Source organism: Pseudonaja textilis, chromosome 5, assembly GCF_049901715.1.
Source record: "Pseudonaja textilis isolate UNSWEBS1 chromosome 5, rPseTex1.2, whole genome shotgun sequence".
Lineage (NCBI taxonomy): Eukaryota > Metazoa > Chordata > Lepidosauria > Squamata > Elapidae > Pseudonaja > Pseudonaja textilis.
This window is the reverse complement of record NC_141994.1, coordinates 2,686,613-2,709,973: the sequence shown is the minus strand read 5'-3', so window position 1 is coordinate 2,709,973 and position 23,361 is coordinate 2,686,613. Positions and strand designations below refer to the sequence as shown.

Below are 23,361 nucleotides of genomic sequence, written 5' to 3'. Positions count from 1 at the left end.
GAAGGAAGACCTGCAGGGGTGTAAGGCCAGGTACAGGCACCTGGAAGCTCAGGGGGCTGAGATGGTCAGCTAGTTCCAGGCCATGATGCAGTCCCACTGGAATGAAGCCCTCTGGCTCTTCGCCACCCGCAGCGCTTCCCTCCAGCCTTCAAGCAAACCCCGAGTTGGAATTTCTGCCCCGCTCCGACCCACACAAAAAGATCCCAAAGCAATCCCATCATGGGTGACTGCAAGGAACCGGCACGGCCCAATTTGAAACCACTGCAACTTATCCTCCGGCAGCAGAACAAATTGCAAGGGCCCGGTTGTGAGAAGTTGCATGCTTCCTGGAAAGATAGGAAAGAAGCTCTCCGATTCGCTGGCCTCCCACTCTGGCGTACCTTGACAACTGGACTGTTTCTCTCCACTCCCTTTATCTATTTTGTCTGCTGGATTGACACAGAGGGACATCAAACCTAGCTTGGCTGACCATTGCAGCTAATAAGGCTGAAAATGAACGTTTGTGTTGCAGCCAGCCCAGGTGCTAGATCGGCCCCCTATGAAGCCCTTGTCTGTCCAGGAGCCCGACTGAGGCCTCGCTCGCTGCCCACTGAAGTGCCTAGACTCCTGTTGACAGAGGGAGGGGCTGGAGCTACTAAACAGGCGGCCAAGCTAAATAACTGCAGGACCCCATCCTGTCACTGGGAGTCCAGGTGCCTCAGTGATTAGTGAGTGAGACCTTGGCCGGCTCCTTGAGAGAGATGAGGAATTCACAGGGGGCCAATCTAGCTGGCTACAATACAAACTTTCATTCTTGGCCTTATTTGAGATTCCTATCTGCAATGGACAGCAAAGCTAGGGTTGACTCCAGCCACTTCTCTCTGCTGCAGTTTTTTCTGGATGCAGCTTACCGCTCCAAGCCCGAAGTGCATTCTCCTTTTTTTAAAAAAAAAAAAGTTTTTTATTTTATATTACAATAAATTCATCCTAAATTCAAACAATGTGTCAACTGGGTACATATATTTAGGGCTAACAATTATACTTAATACATTCCTTGCCAAAACAACAATCACATTTTCTTGATAAACCATTATCCCATACATCTATTATTTTTATAAGAATCTTATTTCTCTATATAGTCATCTACTCAATTTTCACTTCTTTTATTTTCCAACCATTGGTAAAATAAATCCCGTACCATATAATATTCAGTTTCTTCTTTTTCTTTAATTGCCAGGGTTCAACAATTCACCTCTGCACGTTCTAATATTTTCTCAATCACCTTTTCCTCTACTGGAATTTTTTTTTTTCGCTTTTCCAGTTTGAACAAATACAATTCTAGCTGCAGTTAATACACGAATGATTAAATATGCTTTGCTATAACATTCAGGCACCACCCCTAATAGCAATGTTTCAGGTTTCCAATCTATGTGTTGCTTTATCCTTTTTTCCAATCGGAAAAAATTTCTCTCCCTCTGTCTCTCATTTGTTTCTCTTTCCTCTCTCTCATTCTCTCCCTCCAGCTCTCTCATTTCTCTCTCTCTCTCATTTCTCTTTCCCCTCTCTCTTTCTTTTCCCTTCCTCATTTCTCTCTCTCTCTCTCTCTCTCACCTGAGCCGACACGAAGGGGGACCCGTGGCTGCCGCTGAGCTGCCCGTGAAGGACGCGGAATTGCAAAAAAATAAAATAAAAAAGCCCAGCCGGGTGACGGGTCTGCATTTGCGACCGGCTGCTTTTTACGATTCTGCGTCCTCCGCGGGCAGCTCAGCGGCAGCCACGGGTCCCCCTTCGTGCCGGCTCAGGAAAGAGGAGCAGCTACGGCCGCCGAAAGCAGGGAGGGAAAAGCTCCGGCTCTCCTGCGCAGCGCAGCCGACTACTCCCAGGAGCGCGCAGTTAGTGGCAGAGGGAGGAAGAGTTGCCATTGCAATGATCCCGGCCCAGGAGGGTCTCCTGCGTGTTCGTGTGTGTGCGCGCACACGCGCGCACAAAAGAGAGAAAAGGGGGAGAACGCCTGCAAGCCGGCCTCGATTTATTTCCAGCATTTTTCTCCCAGTTTGGAATCGGGACCGGATTTTTTTTTTCTTCCAACATGCAATTCTAGTTTTTCCAGATTCTGCAATCTTCTTCTTTTTTCCCCCCGCAGCTATAATAAAAACAAGGCCTCAAAATTTTAGTCTTCTGGAAGAAGAAGCCACGTTGCAAGGAAAGCGGGGCAGAGAAGTTGGCTTGTTCTGTTACCGAAAGCCATGCATTTTAAGTATTAAAGGCCTCTCCAGAAACTGCCTCTCCAGAAACTTGACCCAGCTCCGGAACCGCAGAAACAGAACCGGACTCGCCTGCTAGCCACGCCTCTCCGCCCTGCGCAAATCACCAGATGGAGACGCAGCGACCCGTCTCGTGTGATCGCGCCCGTTGACTGCTAGCACCAGCCAATCCTGGGTATTTCCGGACGCGTTTTTCTGCCTTGCCCAACGGAGCGCGGCTGGGAAGCCAGAAAAGGATGTGGTCGGCGATTTCGGCCTTTTACACTTAACGCGTCTGAAAGGCAAGAGGTTGGGACCGTTTTATTTTTGTTTTTCCAAGGTTGAGCCACCCAATCCGAGCAAGCAAAGGAAGCCAAAAGTTATAACGGCTGACTCATACGGAATGAAAAAGTTGAAATCATATTTTACAAACTATACTTAGCTGGGTTTCTTTATTGTGCAAACCTGTCAGGAGATACCTTGCTCCTGGTTTAGGTTAAACCCCTGAGAATGGAGAAAAAAAATAAGTTCCTCAGCGTTTCTTAAACTATGGAATTGCCTGCAGTTTCCTTCACGTTTTGAATGAAGGAGGAAGACTGAATTTTCAGGACCAATAATAGAAAAACGGACAGAGTGCTTATATGAGTATTTTTCGTTCAGTCTTTTTTTTTTCCTGGGGAAAAAAGTATAGTACTGTTATGTTCCGATTTCTATTTTGGAGGGTTAAACTTCCAAACTTGCAAAAATAGGTTTAAAAAACTGACACTTAAGTGTGGCATTTTTTGTTTTTGTCTTCGATGATAAATGCTTTTTTTTGCTGTAGAGGAATTGTGCCTTTCTAAGGTCATAGCTTAAGCTATTATAAATTGGAGTGTTATTTTAAATAAATAATAGTTCCAAGGTAATTCTACATCATAAAACTTATATGGCTGGATTTGCACTTTTGCTAAACCGTATTTTAGTTATAGTTTATTAAATTAGCCATTATTTGCGGTTTTTATATAATACGTGAAATTAAGATTGTAAGTAGTCAGTAATTAGCTGAAAAATGCCTTTCAGCTCATTTTTGAGGCCACTGGAATTCCTTACTGTCAAAATGTGTCATATTGTTATTATTTGAACATAGTTTTGCTTATTTTAAAAAATGCATTAAGTCTCTGATCATGATACTTTAAAGCAGGGGTGTCAAACTCATGTCACAGCATCGTCACATGACGTAGGGCCACTCTCCCCCCCACTTCGCTAAACTGGACGGAACCAGCCTGTGACATCCAGCCTTTGGGCCATGAATTTGACAGCTTTGCTGTAAGGTCCCTAGTTGATTTAAGTCTCTAATAGGCTAAAGTTGTTGCTTCTTGCAAGGAAAAAAGCTCCTATATGAAGCAAAATCTTCAGTACAGCTTAGCATATTTGAATGAAACCAGGCGTTTATTGTTATTATTAATGAGACTGTCGAGTGCAGGGGTCCCCAACCACCGGTCCCCGAACCGGTACCGGTCCGTGGAACAATTTCTACCAGGCCGCCAGTTTGCTGGGTGCCGCCATCTTGTTTTGATGAAAAAGTGCTTCCGGTGAGCTTTTCTGGATAGAAAGCGGCGTTTGGGTGCTGAAAGAATCCTCGCACTTTAGTTTCATCGGGGTGTGTGTGTGGCTTCAAACAAAACTAAGGTGCGAGGATTCTTTCAGCACGCATGGCAAGGCGAGCCGAGTGACCGTCCCGAAGCCGTCCCGAAGCCCATCGACACAGGTACAAAGGAGGAGTTGAGGGTGGCAGGGAGAAGCGGGGGACGGCTGGCTGGCCGGTCGCTCGGCTCACCTTGCCATGCGTGCTGATGCCAGTACCGGGCCGTGGATGATTTTGTGATGGCGGTAGCGGGCCACGGCACAAAAAAGGTTGGGGGCCACTGGTCTAGTGCACCTTAGGAAAATGCAGCTTTTTCTAGTTTAGTAGCAGATAGCTGTAAAAACACCAACACAGCACAGTAAAAAATAGAAGAAAACAAAATTGGCTACCCTGATGGTTTTCCTTGTTTTGTCAAACCAACATCCTACTCATTACTTCATATTGTTTTTGGGTTTAAGCCAACTCTCTCAACCAGGAGAGGATATCTAGAATTGTTTGAATGGATATAAGGATGTGAATATTTATTAGGGCTTACAAATTCTTCAACAGAGGCTCTTAACAATGCAGAGAACAAGTATAAAGCATCCGTTTATCTCATTAAGTCAGATGTACAATATGTCTGCTTTCTAAGTTGCTCTTGGATGTCTGTGCATGGAAATGCATTCCTCACAAAGCAAAAGGGATACATGTACTTGGCCACTTACAGAAGAAGCCACTTGATTCTGGAAAAAGACCCAGCTAGGGAGAGTTGATGAGTATGTGCTCCCTTGAATTCTAAAACACCTCTTTCCAAATATTTGCTCATCTCTAATGAGTGTAAGTGTTCAACAGTTCAACCATCTATCTGTCTTCAGTGTTTCATACCAAGTGTTATCCATTAATGCTGAAAGTTTCAGAGCTAAAGAACTGCCAATAGCAATCTTGTATATTTACCTCAGTAGTAATCTATGCTCTTCAATCTTTAAGTACAAACAAAGCAAACCTCCAATTCCTTGATCACAATTGGATAGAGCAATTGAACTTTAAAAAAAATCCATATTGCATGATCACATATCTTTTTCGGGTAGTTCTGATATGTACAAAGGCCAATAGATTGGCGATTCCAAAAGTTAGATTGTTCCATGTATTTGTATGAAACAAATATACATACAAATACCTGAACAACCTAACTTTTGGAATCTCCAATCTGTGGGCCTCCCTTTGTACATTCAAGATCTAGTCCAAATAAAATGCATGCATTTAATTTCAACAAATCCATAATTGGAGCATGTGTTGCAAAATTTCAATTATACCTTTATGCTCAAGATCTTATTATTACATTTATTATTACATTTCCAATAGACTAAAATAAAGTATGATAACTAGGATGCAAATTTTTAAATTAGATCTGACTATAGTTTCTATATACACTGCTCAAAAAAATAAAGGGAACACAAAAATAAGACATCCTAGATCTGAATGAATGAAATATTCTTATTAAATACTTTGTTCATTACATAGTTGAATGAGCTGACAACAAACTCACACAAAAATTATCAATGGAAATCAAATTTAGCAACCCATGGAGGTCTGGATTTGGAGTTACACTCAAAATTAAAGTGGAAAAAAACACTACAGGCTGATCCAACTTTGATGTAATGTCCTTAAAACAAGTCAAAATGAGGCTCAGTAGTGTGTGTGGCCTCCACGTGCCTGTATGACTTCCCTACAATGCCTGGGCATGCTCCTGATGAGGTGGCAGATGGTCTCCTGAGGGATTTCCTCCCACACCTGGACTAAAGCATCCCTCAACTCCTGGACAGTCTGTGGTGCAACGTGGCGATGGCGGATGGCACGAGACATGATGTCCCAGATGTGCCCAATTGGATTCAGGTCTGGGGAACGAGTGGGCCAGTCCATAGCATCAATGCCTTCGTCTTGCAGGAACTGCTGACACACTCCAACCACATGAGGTCTAGCTTTGTCATGCATTAGGAGGAACCCAGACCCTTGATTATTAGGAAAAATAGACCCAGTCTTCCATAGCAACTTGTTGAAGCCTGCTGTTGGTTCCAATTTACGACCCATACCAGCAGCTCCCCCCAAACCTTTAGTAATACAAGGTGACACACATTATGAAATCAAGAAAATCCTCGACTAGATTACCCAGAGGACAATTACAATATTTAATACTACGGAAAGGCTACCCTTTGTCAGAAGCTACTTGGGTGAAAAGATATCTGGGGGGCTTCCTTGGAGCTCTTCTGCCTCTGGCAGCTGTAGTGGGCCTTGGTTGCGGAATCAGTGCAGGGGCCAGACAATTGGAAGCCTGATGACCCACTTGACAACAATGGTAGCATTTCATAATTCCTGTAGATTGGGTAGGAGTGGCTTCAGCAGGTTTAGTCAGAGGACGACTGGCCAAAGTTCTCCTAGGGGGCCTTCACTGAGTCTTTGCACCGCCTGAACTTTAGGTCGGTACCGGGGCTCAGCACTCCAGACAGCCCCTTTTGGGGTGCTGGTAGCTGTTTATAGATTCGACATAATGTCAGTGTTCCAGAAAACTTCGACTCCAACAAATAACTCCGAGATAGGCATGCTCTCAACGTCTCCTTTTATTAGAGTAGTAAACTGGCACATCTGGGAAATCCCAAACCTGAAAGTTCCAGGTTTCCTTCCAATAAGTAAATTATTATAAATCCACCCCCTGTTCCCATCATTCTATCACATGCCCCAATCACCATCAATCCCAACTTGAGTTGTCCTCTCTAGTACTCCTCAGCCAGGTGCAAGAACAAAATCACCTTGACCCTAAAGAAGAATGCTATTATGTCTAACCACATACACTCCATGGAATATCCCCCTCCCATCTTCCCAGGCTCAAAGATGTGGCAACCTGGAAGCTTCTGGCGCTAATATGGCTTCCAAAGCTGACAATTTCAGACAGGGCCTGCCCCTCTGGAACTCTGTTTTTGCATGTGCAGGCCTTGTCCATCACTTTGCAGCCTGAAACAGAATTTCATTTTGAGCTGCAAAGTGCTGGATGAGGCTGTACACCCCAAAATGGAGCTGTGGAGGGGCAAGTCCAGCTGAGAGGCTAGAGGGGAGACGGCTTATTAGATCTTCGTATGTTAAGTGACCCATGTGGCAGGTTGGGTAGAAATTGTGGGGAGCACAGGGGTCGGGGGGGCCTTGAGTGGACTTAATCAGGTGGCCTGTTCCATCACTAGGACTCCCATGGCCTTCCTCAGTCTGAAATACTTCATGTGCACTTAACGAAAGGAGGGAGTGATCGCACTCAAAGTGTACGAGATTTATTCCCATGAATCCTTGGGTTACGAATGGAATAGGCAGTCTCTATTACATTCGTAACTCAGCTGTACTTTATGGCACATTCAGAGTTTTAAAAATATTTTTCATAAAGACATTATTTAGAGAAAAATATGGAAAATTCTCATTAATTGTTACTCAGCAGGATTTGATTCAAGTTGTTAAAATCTGTTGCTGATGTTTTAATTTAAAAATAAAAATTCCTTCAGGTTTAGGTTATGGTTATGGTTGTGCAGTTTATTTAGCAGTGCCAAGTGCTTGCAATCAATCGCTATTTGTAACCTTCCTAATTGGTTTCTGGAAAAAGTCAAGAAAGCTGGGGTGGGGCGGGGGGGAAGATTGCAAGTCATTGGGGATAAGTCTTCCCCGCTTTTACAGCGTCCCCTACCTGTGCTGCAGTTGCATGCACATTCCACAACCCATGCGGTGTCTCTTGCACACCTTCTTGCACTCTTCCCAAACTGCCCTGCACCTGTTACACACCCTTTTATACCTTCTTTGACCTTCTCCAACCATTGTGTGCATCTCTGCACCCTCAGACATCCTCCCAAACTCTTCCTGACCGTTACAGTGCCCCTTGCACAACCCCTTGCATCCTCACTGATCCATGCTGCGCCTCTTGTGCACTTCCCTGTGCACATTCAGCCATGCAGTGCATCTCTCAAACTCCTGTGCACATTCCTTTATCCATGTGGTGCCTCTCATAACCCTCTCATACATTCCCTAAACTGCATGTCACTTCTTGCATAACCCCTCACCCCCTTGCCGCCTCTCCCCAACCCACATGACATGTCTCACAACACCCCCCCTGCATACTCTTCATGCATACTCCCTGATCCACATGGCACCTCTTGCACATCTCACATCCTTGCACACCCTATCTCTCTCCCACCTGGCCATAGACCCTTATCTACTTGCAGAGATGGGATTTTTTTGCCCACTTACCTACTGACTTTGATTGGGGATTTTATTTTATTTTTTTATTTATTGAATTTATTTATTTATTTTTAATAAAGTTTTGTTTGGGTTTTCACACACAAAATACAAGTAAAACATCTTTTTTGAAAATAGCATGGTCCCAGGTTGAACTTCTTTATACAGACACAAAACTCAATTTCATGCTCCTTTTTGTATTCTATTCCATATCTTATACTATTTTACATTTTCTATATAGTTTTTCCCTTCTTTTAATTTTCTCAATTTTATTTTGGTTATCTCATCTCAATTCAAATCATTATATTTATACTTTTGTCTGTTCTGTTTCAATTTTATATTATCTTTTCTCATTAAACAAATTTTCTCCTTTAGTTACTAATTGGAGTATGACACCTTTATATCTTTTAATTATATCCATTCAACTCTTATTTAAACTTCAATATATACCTTAAGTTTGTGACCTTCAATATAATACATAATACATAACTTCCAATCGAATTCTGCTTGGCACATTCTTATAATACACACTATATTCTTTAAAAAAAAAGAAAGATTGTAAATATATGTAATTATAAACCCTCATTCCATTCCAGTTCAGTTCTATCATTAATCATTATTAAAACCATAACATCTTTAACACTTCTTTTCAATTAAATATCATACTTCCTTAAAAACACATATAATCTCCATAATTAATTTTTCCCTTATTTCTCTTCACATATGTTTTATAAATCATTAAATATACCCTTTGTTACATTTATTTATTGACAAGCATTCCACTGAATTACGATAGCTGTTTTCTCAGACATTTAATCATACATTGTTTCATATTTTCTAAAATTATTTCTGCTTCTAATGTAACCATACTACCTTATGTACCTTTGCAGAATCCCTTTTTCCATTAAGTTTTCACCCATTATCTCTAAATAGACCCTGTTTCTCTATATTTTGCTTCTGTCCTTTATAACTTCTTTTCCTTTCTTTCTTCCCTCTCATCTTCTCCCTCCCCTTTTTACCCCCTTGTCTCTCTAGTTCTAATTCTCTCTTCTGCATTTCCCTCTTCTGTTGCTTTCTGATTTTATACCTATTTTTCACTTTTTTTTGGAGTTGTTTTTCCCAATCTTAAACTTTCCATTCTCTTTCTCCCCTTTCCTTTCTTTACCCCATCTAAGATTACTTGTTCATTAAAGATGGCTTCTTCTTTGTCACAATCTTCTTGTTCTGCAGGCATTCCTTGTTTTTTCTAATAATTCCAAATCTCCATTTCTAAAAACTGAAATACGAAGCCAAAAGAATCTCTCCCTTCTTGTGCATCTTCTTTGTACTTTTTAAATTCCATTTTCAGTTCTTCTAAAAGTGGAGCCATTTTAAACAGTTTTAAACAACCACCCGATTGATTTTAGTCATTCAAAACAATAACCAAGAATCCAGAAATCATCAAGTAATCCAGATAGTCCCGAGTTATATCTTCTTATTTCTTTTTCGACTTTCTCTTCCTGGGGTTTTTGTTACAATATTTCAGTTAGAATGTATCTTTTGGAAGTCTTGTTGAGATTTTGCTGTAAGTTCTTTTTTAATTCTAGGCAGTCTCCTCCCTTCCAGATCCTGCCCTTTTATTCTTCCTCTCTCCTTTCCTGTTTTCAAAAGCTTTTAATTATCCAGAAATCTTTATTATCCCTTTGACTTTTTATTTTCAGCATTAAATGCCTATTGATGTCAAAGTGGATTTTTTCCCAATTTCTTGCTTAAGTCTCTTAGCTGTCAGTATAGGAAAAGGAGAAAACCAAATCTTTTCCCTTTTCTCTCTCCTTCGCAGCTTAAAGATCTTCTTAGGGAACAATGTTATTGTTTTTTAACAGTTTCAATTCCAGAGTACCTTATTTGTTGCTTTTGCTGTTTGAGTCGGTCAACCAAAACTTTCTCTTCTTGTCTTCCTCCTGCACATTCTTTTCTGGTCAAGTTCTTCTTTGTGGTGGCCATTTCTGACCACCGCTGCAACCGCCTTCAGGAAAGGGAGTAATGGCCAGCTGGGGAGGAGAGATACGGCTCTCATCAACCCTGCTGGCAGTCTCCCCCCTCTTCACCACCTCTACGGGGTGGCTTAGCTCCAAAATCAGCCAGCTCGGGGCACTCCAGCGGTGAGCACAGATCGAAGCCTCGCAGAGACGAAGTTTCGGTCTGTCGCTGAAGAAGCTCAAACCAGAAGTCCTATTTATTTATTGAATTTATATTGCCACCTATTCGCTCATGGCGCTGGAGGTAGCTTACAGAATGTAAAACCATATTTTTAAAAAACAATAAAAAGCTAACAAAAATAATCAATTATAAATTTATAAAGTACAATAGAACAAAATCGGAAAAAAAACCCACCCCCAACTCTCACCCACCCCTGGCGACAGCAGATCACACGAACCATTTGATTGCAGAAAGTCAAATTATGATGGATTGCCATCATAAATCAAGGACTACCTATATGTCATTCGAGATTTTGATTTAGTTTAAATTTATATACTGCCCATCTCACAGATAAGATACCTCTGTGCAGCTTACAAATGGTACAAAGATAAATATTGTCAGATCCATGTATCTGCCATTTTTTGATGGAAGAAAGCGGGGGTTCGATATAGAATAGAATTCTTTCTTTTTTGGCCAAGTGTGATTGGACACACAAGGAATTTGTCTTGGTGCAAATGCTCTCAGTATACATAAAAGAAAAGATACATTCGTCGATGATATGATACATTTAATCATTTTCCTCTCTATGCATCCTAAATATCCTATTTCTTACATTGGCTCTGTATAATCTTTTACACGATTTATAAGCGTTGCCTGGCGCCCCAAATGTCTGGAAAAATCTCACCTCTTCGAGGGATTATAAGGGGAGAAGGGGCCATGTGAATTGCAGCTCTGGAAAATAACTCCTGGGAACCTTATCTGCTTTCTCAGATGGTGGGAAAATAACATGTTCACACCTGCAAATTGGTGGAATCCACATTGGACTGCGAGGAGGGGTTCTAATTCCCTTTATCTTACTTGCATGCCCCGAGGGACCCCAGACCTGCTTTGAATTTTGACCGGCTTTACCCCTCTTCAGTAAAAGATTCCTTTTAAAGTAAAAGTTTCCAAGAGTGAAAGAGGGGGGATAGAGGCTGGTCCTTACAAATATAAAGGCAATTAAAATTAGAAAGAATTATATAAAGATTATATAAAGGGGACAGTATTGTGGAAGTGATGTCTTCCAATTTGTCAATTTTGATGAGTTTTACAGACAACTCGATAAAACAGTTTCTTTTAATGTGGAAGCGAGTATAGGAAATAAAAAAAAGCATTTAAATGTAGTGTTGCAATTTAAAAAGCATTTCTGCCTCATATGTTGTAATACTCACTAGAGATTTATTATAGTTACAGAACCTTTGTACACTAAGACTTCAGTCCAAATAATGCTCTGTTCCATCTGCTATAATCTCTAAACTACACAGTGTGATCTTCCTTGGATTTTGAGTTGTTATTTGCTAATGCAATTGGTCTTTGCTAGGACAGCCATATGATATACCTGAAATCAGACAAGGGTTGCGCTGTTATATTTAAATGTTCCCAAAATTTTATTTTGAACAAACACCCTTCCCCCTCCTTTTCTCCCTCCTTCCCTCCCTCCTGTCATGATAATAAATAAGCATTGTAAGGATATAATATAGGTTTTCATATATCCAGCGCTTCTCTCTCTCCTCCTCTCCGTCTCCTTCCATCTCTCTCTTTCTTTCTTTCTCTCTCTCTCTCTCTCTCTTCTGCACCAGGCTCTAGAATAATTCTTCTAAATACTGAATATCTGGCTTTAGTAATTTACACTTATTGTGGAGAACTTTTTGAAATTTATCTTAAATACTAGTTTTCAAAGTTACATAATTTATTTTTCTTCTTTTAACAAGATTGATACGTGATTTCAATAATTTTAATAATAATAAAAAAACCCACAGAAGCATGCATGATTTAAAAAATATTTTAACTTGGCAGTATTTCACTTCTTTGTGCAAATATTTTAGTGGCAATATATTCTCCATTTCATTTTAAGATTTAATTGGTGTTATTAACAAAAGGTGGTTATGATTCAGTTTGGCTCAATGCTTTAATGCTCAATTAAAGTTTGAGAATATTCTTAAATTTAACATTTTAATATGTTAAGGAACATATTAGCTATCTGAGTGTTCTTCCCTCAGGAGAGTCAAATTGCTAGGTTTATGTGAATAGAAGATTGTTTTTGTATTAATGGAAACTTATTTTCAGTTGGCTTACTGATGTGATTTTTCCTTATTCAATGTAAGGAAGAATAATAGAAACCAGTTTCCACTCTGCTAAATTAAGAGTGAACAGAACATTTTGAACCATGCTGCTTCCAAATGATATTGAGAAGGACTGGTGGATGCAAGATGTTTTTGTCTGAGTGTAATCTCAGCTTGAACCCAGTTGTGTTTGCATGTTTTGGTTTCTTGATGTAATTGATCCAAGGGCTGGCATGGTCATAAAAAAAGAGCCAGACACCAATCTGGCCAATTAAAAATGTATTTCTTTTGAATTCAAATTTTATTTTATTCAAGATTAAAATATAAAATTCCAAAAAAGTAAAGGGAAAAAAACCCAATTCCCCCCCCCCAAAAAAAACACAAAACAAGCAAGATACTAACTTGTCATCCATATACAATATTAATGACAAAATAATAGGAAGAAAAACAAGATTAGTGTTTTAAAACCCTCTGTTAACAAACTACGATTGTGAACAACCCATAGAAAAATTTCTATGACATTTATTTATCCAAACCATCCCAAAGGGTAACAGTAATTGTCCTGAATCAAATATATTTATGTTTGTTTCTTAATGCCATTTCTTATCAATTGTTGTTTGATTAAATATAGTAAGTATAATATCCAAAGTCAGTCTGTCTTCCCAACAAAGTTCAGAAAACATTAATTCCCGATTAAGTGTGATAAATCCATTTCCCCCATCTCCTTCAGGCTTCCTGTTATTGTGAAAAATGCAGGCTTGAATTTCAAAGAGGTGTATGCTATCAGCTCGTTTCATTCTACGTATATATAGTCCCAGGTTCTTTTCAATGAATTAATTGGTTTCAGATCACATTCCTTTTGTGAATATTTTGCATAGCCATTATCATTTCATCAAACTATTTGAAGAAGCTTTCAGCTGGAAATTGCATGTTATCAAGCAATCGTTTTGGCCAGCCCTGTTTGTTGTAATCTGATCCATTGTTACTCTGTATAAGATAGTCAGGAAACAAAGAATGTTGAAGCAAAGTGAAAAAATAAATTAAAGGGATAGGGAGAATATTTTATGGATATGTCAATCCAAAGTTAAAAAATAAAATAAAAAAGAAGCTCCAAATATTTTTCATGTTAACAAAATACAAAGACCCTGAGGTAAAAATCTAATCAAATAAAAGAATTTCACTGTCTAAGAACATCCATCTTTCCATATAGAAAATCAAAAGTTATTCAAAACAACAACATAAATCAAAAGGGGGAAAAAACATAAAATCCAGCAAGGGGCTAAACAGCTGGTCACCATAAAATCCAGCAAGGGGGCTAAACAGATGGTCACCTTTTAAAGACAAAAAGAAAAGTAAAGCATAAATTCAAAAAGTTAAAAGTTAAAGCCCAGGTATGTTTAGAAAATGAAATTCTGAGCAAATATCATTGATTGGCAGAATTGCCACAATAAAAATGAACATACTATCAAAATTCTTATACTTGTTTCAGACAATTCCCATAAAACTGGACCGATAATTCTTTGAAGACTTGAATAGAATGGTGCTTAAATTTATTTGGTTAGGAAAGAAAGCATGTATTAAAAGAAAATGAAATTCTGAAAGGAAGATAGATGCTGTGACTTTCCAACCACTCCCAAAGAATCTTCAAGATTCCCCAGATGGATCCATGGCTATCTAAAAGTTGTCTCGATTATTCCTAAGTGCTCCCATTCAAATTCAGAGAGGAGCATTGCCAGAGAATCAGCTCTGGCAGCAAAATCAGCAGATTGTTGACAGGAAAGGGAAAACTTCCTACCGTTCAGTAATCATCTTGGTGTGGGGAGGTGTAAATTAAAATCTCTCTTGATTCTTCTTGTTACTTTTTATATTTCTATTTTAAAATTTAATAAAATTACTATTAAAAATAATTTGAGAAACTCCCCCCCTTTCCCCCTCCAAATATTGACCCCCAACCAGGAGAACCAATTTAATGAAAAGAAGGAAAATAGCAATATTTGAGTGGCTGCCACAAGGAAGATGGGGTCGACCTATTCTGCAAAGTACCTGAAGGTAGAACAAGAAGCAATGGATGGAAACTAATGATGGAGAGAACCAACATGGAACTAAGGAGAAAACTTTTGATAATATGTTTGACTTTGCAAAATAGTACTATGTGACATTTAGATTTTTGTGGCCTGGCCTGGCTTCTCAGGTTTGGCCTCGAAAGGAAACTGTGTAGACCAACAGCATTGGTCTGCACAGTATCTGCAGCAACTCAGGGGTGGGGGGGTGGGGTTGGTGTTCCCCCTCCCTTCCCCCCTGACATCTATATATCAGGATGGACTAATCCAGGGATAGGATGCAAATATTTTTACTACTGGTTCTGTGGGCGTGGCTAGGTAGGCGTGGGCATTTGACTGGGTGTGCCTGGCTTCTTTTTTGCTCCCAGGAGGCTTCCCTGAGGCCCAGGAGGTAAAAAAAAATGGACCGTGAGGAGTGTGTATGCTACGCGGCCCCTCCGCACTCTGTCTTTTTTTGCCTCTTGGGCCTCAGGGAAGCCTTCTGGGTGAAGCAGTAAGACAGTGAGGGGGATCCTGACACCGCTGATTGTCAGATCCTGACGCCGCTGATTTTTCCATCATCAGGAGGAAAAAGAAAGAAAGAAATACTGGTTCGACTGAACCGGTAGAATACACCACTGGACTAATCACTAATAGATCTATTGTCTCAATATTGTCCCATAACAACCTTTCCTAGTTGCCGTCTTGAAACATCAGCACTCATGACACCACTAGATAATCAACATTCTTCGTATATCTTTGGTGTTCATTTCAAATGATTATTTTAGAAATCTGATTAAGATAATCTTTTTATTTAATCATTTTCTAAATTATTTTTCATCTACTACATGAGATTGTGTGGAGTAACATAAAACAAATAGGGTCCTTTCAACTGCATAAGAGATGAAGATAAAATTTTGGTTTAAGGAAAGAGAGGCAATTTTTATCTTTTCCTTTTTCTCAAAAGGAAACTTTTTATGAAGCAGTCAACTGGCAGAGACAAAAATAATGAATTGAAAGCATTCCTCTCCTTTCTTCCTGGCCCATTATGTGCTTTACTCCAATGTCTAGTAAACTTTCTGATAATATAAAAAGACATGAATAGCTACTAAAGAACTAATGAGTTGGAACTCAGCCTACATATTTGGTATCACTTTATTATATTTTTGCATTCAACATTTCTTAAAGTTATTTGTCAGTTCTGAAGTCTATATCATATTTATATTTTGTCTTTCAGATTATGACACAGATGCAAGGCTTCGGGAGAAAGTATATTAAAGGCTTTTTGAAAGGTTTTTTTGTTGCTGTTCCTGTGACTGTCACTTTCCTCGACAGAGTGGCTTGTATAGCAAGAGTAGAAGGGACATCAATGCAGGTAACTTTAGGTATAATGGCCTCAATCCAATTTAAAAGCCAAAGTAAAAATGTAATTGTTGGTACTAGAAAGATAAACTGTATAGCAAAGGCCCTGATCATTCTGACTGCTTCCTATGTCTAATTGCAGTTGGATCTTGCCACTGAGAGTAATGTAGGGATTCTAGCAAAACGGTGTTTTTGAAAACTATCCAAACCTTAAAGTTGTTCCTGCTCAGGCCAAGGAAAGCTGTCTATCGAACCAAAGGCTGAGCTAAAACTGGGGGACACTAGGGAGGAGTCAGGGAGGAGTAAGAGGGTCTTAACAATTAAGCCTAGCCTATCCGAGCAGAGACTAAGCACCTCCCACCCTCTGGATGCTCGGAGCAGCTCAGTGAAGAAATCTCCTATTGAACTCTTCCAAATGGGAAGCAAGCATCTTCAGCACTAGGTCTCCATACTGTTCAATTGCACTCATACATTAAGGCATTATGGTGACTTTAATCTGAAGATTAATCTGAAGAAACTTAAGGAGAGAAACTTAGGTTCATTGAAATTCTCAAGTTCTGTTTGTCTTCTTAAGAATGCTGATCTGGTCAGTTATTTGTTTTTGTAAGGGATGCTCTGATACATTTCTAGGTACAGGTCAATTCATTGGATATTGCATATTTAAGATACAGGTTGTTATTGATTTATGATTGTAATTGAACCTGCAATTTTTGTTGTATGTTATGACAGCTATTAAGGATGTCATCATGTGACCATATCCAATTTTATATATTTTTTGCAGTGATTATTAAGCAAACACAGTAGTCCTAAAATAAAAAAAAACATGATTGTAAAACAAATGCCATGGTTGTTAAGTGAATGCTATGGTTTATAAGCAAACTTGTTTTTTTAAAAATAAACTTTTATTTGGGTTTTCACAAAACAAAAGAAAAATAGAACATCTTTTTTTTTTTAAGCAAACAGCATGGTTCCAGGTTTTTACATCTCCATACAGATATAATCTCAGTTACATATTCATCTTTCATATTCAATTTCATATCTTATCACTATATATTCTCTATTGATTTTTTTCTCAAATACTTCCCTCAGGCTTATTTTATAGCTTTCTCACTCATTTCTAAGTCTATTTCATTTCCTTTTCAAAATTTTCATATCTTCATAATAATTATACTTATACTTTTATCTGTCCTGTTTACAATTTCATTACATATTCTTATTTCATCATTTCCCAAAAAATTCCTCCACATTTCAAACATTACAAAACAAGGTTTCCCTTATGGTTGCCAATTATAGTGTATTGATATCTTCTAATTAGTTCCCTTTCAAATCCCATTAAATATTCAGTTTTTAAATTGTCCCCTTAAACAGTTATAACATTCCGCTCCTAATAACTATATTATAACATATATCCCTTTTCAGTCAGATTCCGCATGGTACTTTCCCCTTAAGTTATCTCCAGTACACTTTATTTTTTTTTTAAAAGAGTAAAGAAAATAATTAATCTATTCAAATTTATCCTAGAAATGGATATTGATCTCATTACGATCATTCTCATAATTCATTCCATTATATATTATTTCATTAAATATAATTAATATACATATTTTCATACCTCTCTTTTCACCTTATAATATTCTTATAATAATCCTCATAATTCATTTCAATTAGATTCCATATATTAACTAATATACTGTATTTCTCTTATTTTCCCTTCTTTCACCTTTATTCATTTATATCTATATTTGATTTAACTGTTAGCAAACATTCAATTGATTAACACTACCAGTTTCATCTTCCACTTTAATAACATATATTTTCCTATTTTCTACATAGTTTATTATTTCTAATATATTTATACTATCCCTTGTCACCTTGCAGAATCCTCTCTCTTAATTTTTGTTTTGAACCATTGTCTCTGTGTCTTTTAAACAAACTATTTCTTTTTATTCTTGTTTGTTTCCCATGATTTTTTATTTCCTGATTATGTTTCTTGTAACTTCTTTTCCTCTTTATTTTCCCCCTCTTTTTCTCACACCAGTTTTTGTCCCCTTCCCTCTTTAACACTTCCTTCTGTAATCCTCCCTTCTGCTTCTTCCTTATATTTTGTTTATTTTTCGAACTGTTCTCTTTTCTAATTACCTCCTCTAATCTCCGATTTTTAATTTCCTTTCCCCCCCTCTTTTCAACACTCGTTGCCCGATTTGTTTGTTAAAGATGGTCTCTTCTTTATTCAGCTCTTCTTCTCCCTCTGGAACTCCTTGTTGTTCTTCATATTCTAAAACTGCCATTTCTAGAAATTGTAGAGCAAAGCCAACCATTCCCCTCTCTCTTGCAGCTTTTGTTTCATATTTTTTAGTTCCATTTTCAGTTCCAGAAAAAGTTCTGCCATCTTTAAACACTTCTAAGCAATACTTTAAAGCAACCAAAGTCTAAAAATTACTTCCCACAGTTAATTTCAATTAGATTTTCTGACAATCCAATCTCCAAATTTTCAAAAATCACCAAATAATCCCAGAACAGTTTCTTCTTGCTTCTTTCTTTATTCCAAAGTTCAATGCACCACATTCACTTTCCGTGGGCTCTATTTTATTGTAGCAAGGATTTTTAAGGATCCTTTGAAAATTCACAATTCCTTTTACCACCAGGTGGCACTCTCTGCTATGTCCAAGATCCATCCTTTTTTTCCCCTCCGCTTTTTTTTCTTTAATGGCTTTTAAGTTTCAAAAATTCCTTATTTTCCCTTTGACACTTTCAAGTTCAGGTTTAAGTTTGCCTATTTAGTGTCGAGATTGTTTTCTACAAATATTTTCTTCAAGCTTCTCTTTCAACGTTCAAAGCCAGTTACAGCTGTCAGATCTTTTTTTCCCTTCTTCTCTGCTGCTGCTTTAAGAATCTTTCTTAAAAGTTCTTAGTTATTTTAGTTCCAGGGCACCTTGTATTTAGATGTTAGTTCTGCTTAGACGGGTCACTCAAGCTGTTCTCTTCTTCCCCGTTCCTGCACAGTCTTCTCCGATCAGATCTTCCTCTTCAGGGTGGGCATTTTGACCACCGCTACTGCCGTCTTCGGAGACGAGTAAATGCCAAGCCAAGGAGGGGAGATGTGCCTCCCCTTGACCCAGCTGGCAGTCTTCCACTTCTTCGCCACCTCTACAGGGTGGCTTTGGCCCCAGATCAAGTAGGTCAGGGCACTCTGATGGAAAGCACAAACCAAAACCGCGGACAATCGCAGTGTAAGGCATCCAGCTGTCACACGGATTTCAGTCTGTCACCAAGGAAGTCTAACCAGAAATCGGTTTATAAACGAACCTTTTGTTGGGCTTACTAGAAGTAAATGTTTTCTGAGAAAAACATTGTATAACGTGACCATAGGTAAGTGCAGATGGTCTGAAATGCCCCAAATGTGACTGTGGAGGCCATTGGAATTTTGAATCTGGTTAAAAAGTCCCTTTGGGAGGTTTGTCATAACTTCAAATGGTTGTTAAGTGACTGGTCATAAGCTTAGGACTACCTGTATGTGACTGGCAGGATTGTATATGATAACACCTCTAGCTATTCTGCACCATTTGAGACAAAATGTGGCCTATCTTATGTTCAAATGCTTTTAGGTATTCCAGTTAAATACAGACAGTTGGTAAGCGCATTGACAGTCCTAAGATGACTTTTTGTAGCATAAGTGTACTGATATCATTTTAAGGTAGTAATGCAGGTGATATTTGTGATATGTAAGGCAACAGTCATTATTTTTGGAACAGTTGTAGAGAGTAGCATTTACAGTGGTTGAATTATAAATTATTTTAAAATGTTACAATAATGAATAATTTGAGAGGAATATTAATATCAAACTGAAGATACTATTTTCTTTTTTTTTTTTACTTTAGCAAGGAAAATGTGACAAAATTCTCTTTGTTGAATATAATTAAATGGAATGTAATAGAAAGTGAAGTTTAGTCAGCTTGGTGTCTTACGCTCACTGCTAACACACTTGCATCAGTGATAGTATCGTTTTATTTGAAGTGTTCACTGTATAATCTACCAGAATTGTATTTGTAATAGACCAAAAACTCCAGCTGGTTTTGTGTACTCATTATCCTGGTTCACACTGTGCGCAAAATTAAAAGTTTCATCTTTAAAAAACAAACAAGTAATATGGTTCACTCTTCTTATTTTTGCATTTGTTTTCATATTCTGAGCAAAGCTATGTGTAATGCAACAGGACAGTTTCTGAAGAACATAGTTTTGTTAACAAACCAGGCATTTATTTGCCAGAATTGAATATTAGTATATCTGATTTGCAGTGCTGGTTTACCGGCCTGTTTTGGAGTGCTAGTAAACTGAGTTATTAGTTCCCAAATAAATCAGAGTGGTATTCGTTGTGTTCTAAATTGTCAGCAGTTTCAACAATCAAAGTACAGTAAGAAAAGAACAATAACTGTTTTTCCTCTAATAAACAGGAGATCAAGTATTTTGCCAAGTGTCAGGGAAGTAGTCAGATGCCCAGGTAATTGGTTCTTTTGGATCCAGAAACAATAAGCAGTAAATAAAGGGATTTTAATTTGTATTATTAGCTCAAGCAGATTTAAAACCATAACAAAAAGCATACATATCAAGTAAGATGATACCCAATTTTCCCTTGTATGGCTGCAACAGGTCAGAATGGGTATTTTTCCCCTTCAGCTGCTAAGAACTGAGTCTGTGTAAAAAGGCTTATTAGCCTAGGTCCGCCCACTCTGGGTTACTCCTCCCCAGTTCTACTCAGTCCTTGCCTGAAGAAGGACGCAACAATTGCCTCTCCTGCCTTTGGATACTTTATTTCCAAAGGTAGCCTTTGCAAGGGAAATTCTTTCTCACTACAGAAAAAAAGCCTTCCCCTTTAAATCAGACGGCTCCACTTCTCAGCTGGCTATTGTCCGTGCAGCCTGGGGGCCCTTTTCAGCCATTCAGGTGTGCGTGGGCATCAGCCATGCTAGTTACAGAGCCTCGGGGCTGATCTCCCTCCGTTGAAGCAGGCAGCTGCGTGATCCAGCAGCTGCCTTTTGCAAGCTCTTCTGTCTCCTGCAGAGCAAGAGAGCTCCAGGGAGTTAACAGAAAACTCCCTGGTGAAAAAGAAACCTCGTGGCCATTTTGTTGAAGACCTTGTGGACGGTTGCCATTTTAAAGACCTCAGGCAGCCATTTTGAAGAGGCCTTTCTTCTTCCCATCACTCCTGTGCCTTTGTCACCACCAGTCTTGGCTGTTGCTGAGGAGGACATTGAAGGGTAGGTGCTCAATTTTCCTAAATTTCCCGGTGGAGAATTGGTTTCCTTATCCCGAGGTAGACCAGGGCTCTTGGGCTTCCAGCCGGGCCTGGTTTATAGTTATTGCCCTATTAGGCCCAGGTGTGTATGAGTCCCAGGAGGATGTGTTAAAACATCCTGCTGAAGTTGCATAGGGTAGAAGAGAGTGGTGGTTGGAGTGGAGATGATTTACCCTGAAGTCCCTTTATAAATCCCTTTGTGTGCTCTCCTTCTTGCACAGGACTTTCAGTCCAGAATAGGCCTTGCTGTTCCAAGATGGCTGAAGCCCCAAGGGAAACCAGAGCTTCTAAAGCTGTCAAGCCTCAAAAGGTGGCTCCTGCTGCTTCTACCAAAGGAAAGCAGCCTGTGAAGGCCTCAAAAGTGGAGGAGAAGGATACTTCTAGGTGCCATCAGGCCATATAGAGAAATAGATAGCCAAGGTGCATCAGGCCTCTACTCACTTAATGACTACAAGAGCTACTTCTCCAGCATCTCTCATCAGTGAAGTGGATTTGGAGGAGCCGGGACCTTCTTCTAGGCTCAGTATCCAGACTTGGTCCCCTGATGTGTCCAGGAGAGGCACTTCTCCAATTACCCCTGAAGGAGGCAGTCAGCTTGATGAACTTCAAGGAGAAGCTGTACCTTGGCAAGAGTGTGGGCGAAGTAGGCAGGGGGTGGAATCCTCCTTTCCTTCTACTGCTGCTGGGCCAGACCAGCTGAACCTTCTGAATCGGATGTCCCTGTCAAATTACAAATTCTGATCGACAAGGCCATCAGGAAGGGCATCTCAGAAGGCTTGCAGACAGCGACCCGACATTCTTCTGCAGCTTCTGATTTATCAGAGACGGTCCTGGGTTCGAGAAGCTCTCTTGTCAGAAAGAGGTTCCTTTATCCAGGATCCAGTTTCTGTGTTGGCTGAGGACTACGCTCCTGCTCACTCAGTGGCTCCATTCTTGTTGGGAGATCCTGACAAGCTGGAATCTGACATATCAGCGGATGAAGGCACCTCCTATGAAATTCCAGTATTCACAGATTGCTTCAAACATACCTTGTTCAGTCCCTTGTTGTACAAGGCGAGGAACACGGCCAACCTGAAGGGCGCAGATGATGAGGTTGCTGCCTCTCTTCCTTCCGAGGAGTCTGATGTTCTCTTTGATGAGCCAGAGTGAGGAAAGAAGTGGTCCTGTCTTCTCTACTGTTCCTGAAGGTAATTCGGAAACAGCTGGAACTTCCTGCCTTAGGGCCGAGTCCTCTGGCTTCCAATTGCAGGTTTTCCAAAGTGGGGCCTGAGCTCACAAAAACACTCCAAGTTCCCACAGTGGATGCTCCTGTGGCAGCTTTGGCCTCATCATCATCTGCCCTATTGGATCCAGAGGATGTCCTCAAGTCCGAGGAGAAGAGTGTGGAACAATTGCTTCAGAGATCCCACCTGGCAGCTGCCTGGGCAGTCAAGGCATCTACTGCAGCGTCGTTCTTCATCAGGACATCGCTCAAGTGGCTGAAGCAGTTGCGGGATTGAATTCCTTCATCAAATGTCCGAGCCCACCAGGACATCAATAAGATCATGGCAGCCATGAAAATCACAGCTGATGCCACCCTGCATGGGGCTAGGTTCTCCACAAAAGCCATTGCTTCCTCGGTGGTGGCCAGGCGCTTGTGTTGGCTGTGCAACTGGCAAGAGGTTGCAGGAGGAAGTGGAAGTTGGTGTCTGCCCCTGTCCAAGGGGATAAGCTCTTTGGCGAGACCCTCGAGCCTTTCTTGGTGGAAACGAAGGATAAGCAAAAAATCCTTCCTTTGCTTCTTAAGAGGGCTGAGCATCGGGCTCTCCCATACTTCAAATGCCCTCAGTTCAGAGGGGAAACCAGTTCCAGTTTCAAACGGCCATCCAAGTCCTCCTACCAACCCCAGGAAACCCCTCCAGATTGTTCAGGCAAGGACAGGCAGCAGTTTTCTGCTACACGGCCCTTTCGAGGAGGAGGAAGTTGCCTGTACTGTCGCCAGCGCTAATGCGCAGTCTATTTCCACTGGTGACTGATTAGCATGGTAATGGGAGGGTATTACTTCTGATGCCTGGGTTTTGTCCACAGTTAAATCGGGTCTTTCTCTGGAATTCTATTCCACTCCTCCAAGGTCCTTTATCTCCTGCCCAGTATCTAGGGACGCAGGGGAAGGGGTGTGATGGAGTCGGCCGTCCAGCATTTGCTGGACCTCAGGGCCATTCAAGAGGTTCCCCTACACCAACAGGGGACGGGGTTCTACTCCAGGATTTTTGTAATCCCCAAGACCTCAGGGGGTTGGGTGGAGGACAATTCTTGACCT

At 40.1% G+C, this 23,361-nt stretch overlaps 1 protein-coding gene across 2 annotated transcripts in view; it reads left to right on the top strand.

Annotated features, from left to right (window-relative positions):
- Positions 1 to 1,861: 1,861 nt before the first annotated feature.
- Positions 1,862 to 23,361, top strand: part of IMMP2L (inner mitochondrial membrane peptidase subunit 2) — a 70,912-nt gene continuing 49,412 nt past the window's right edge. For both annotated transcript variants that reach the window (XM_026713146.2, XM_087933929.1), the window contains exons 1-2: positions 1,862 to 2,531; positions 15,645 to 15,782. In XM_026713146.2, the coding sequence (XP_026568931.1) occupies positions 15,648 to 15,782 (135 nt within the window). In that variant the 5' untranslated portion in view covers positions 1,862 to 2,531; positions 15,645 to 15,647. The remainder of the gene's footprint in view (positions 2,532 to 15,644; positions 15,783 to 23,361) is intronic.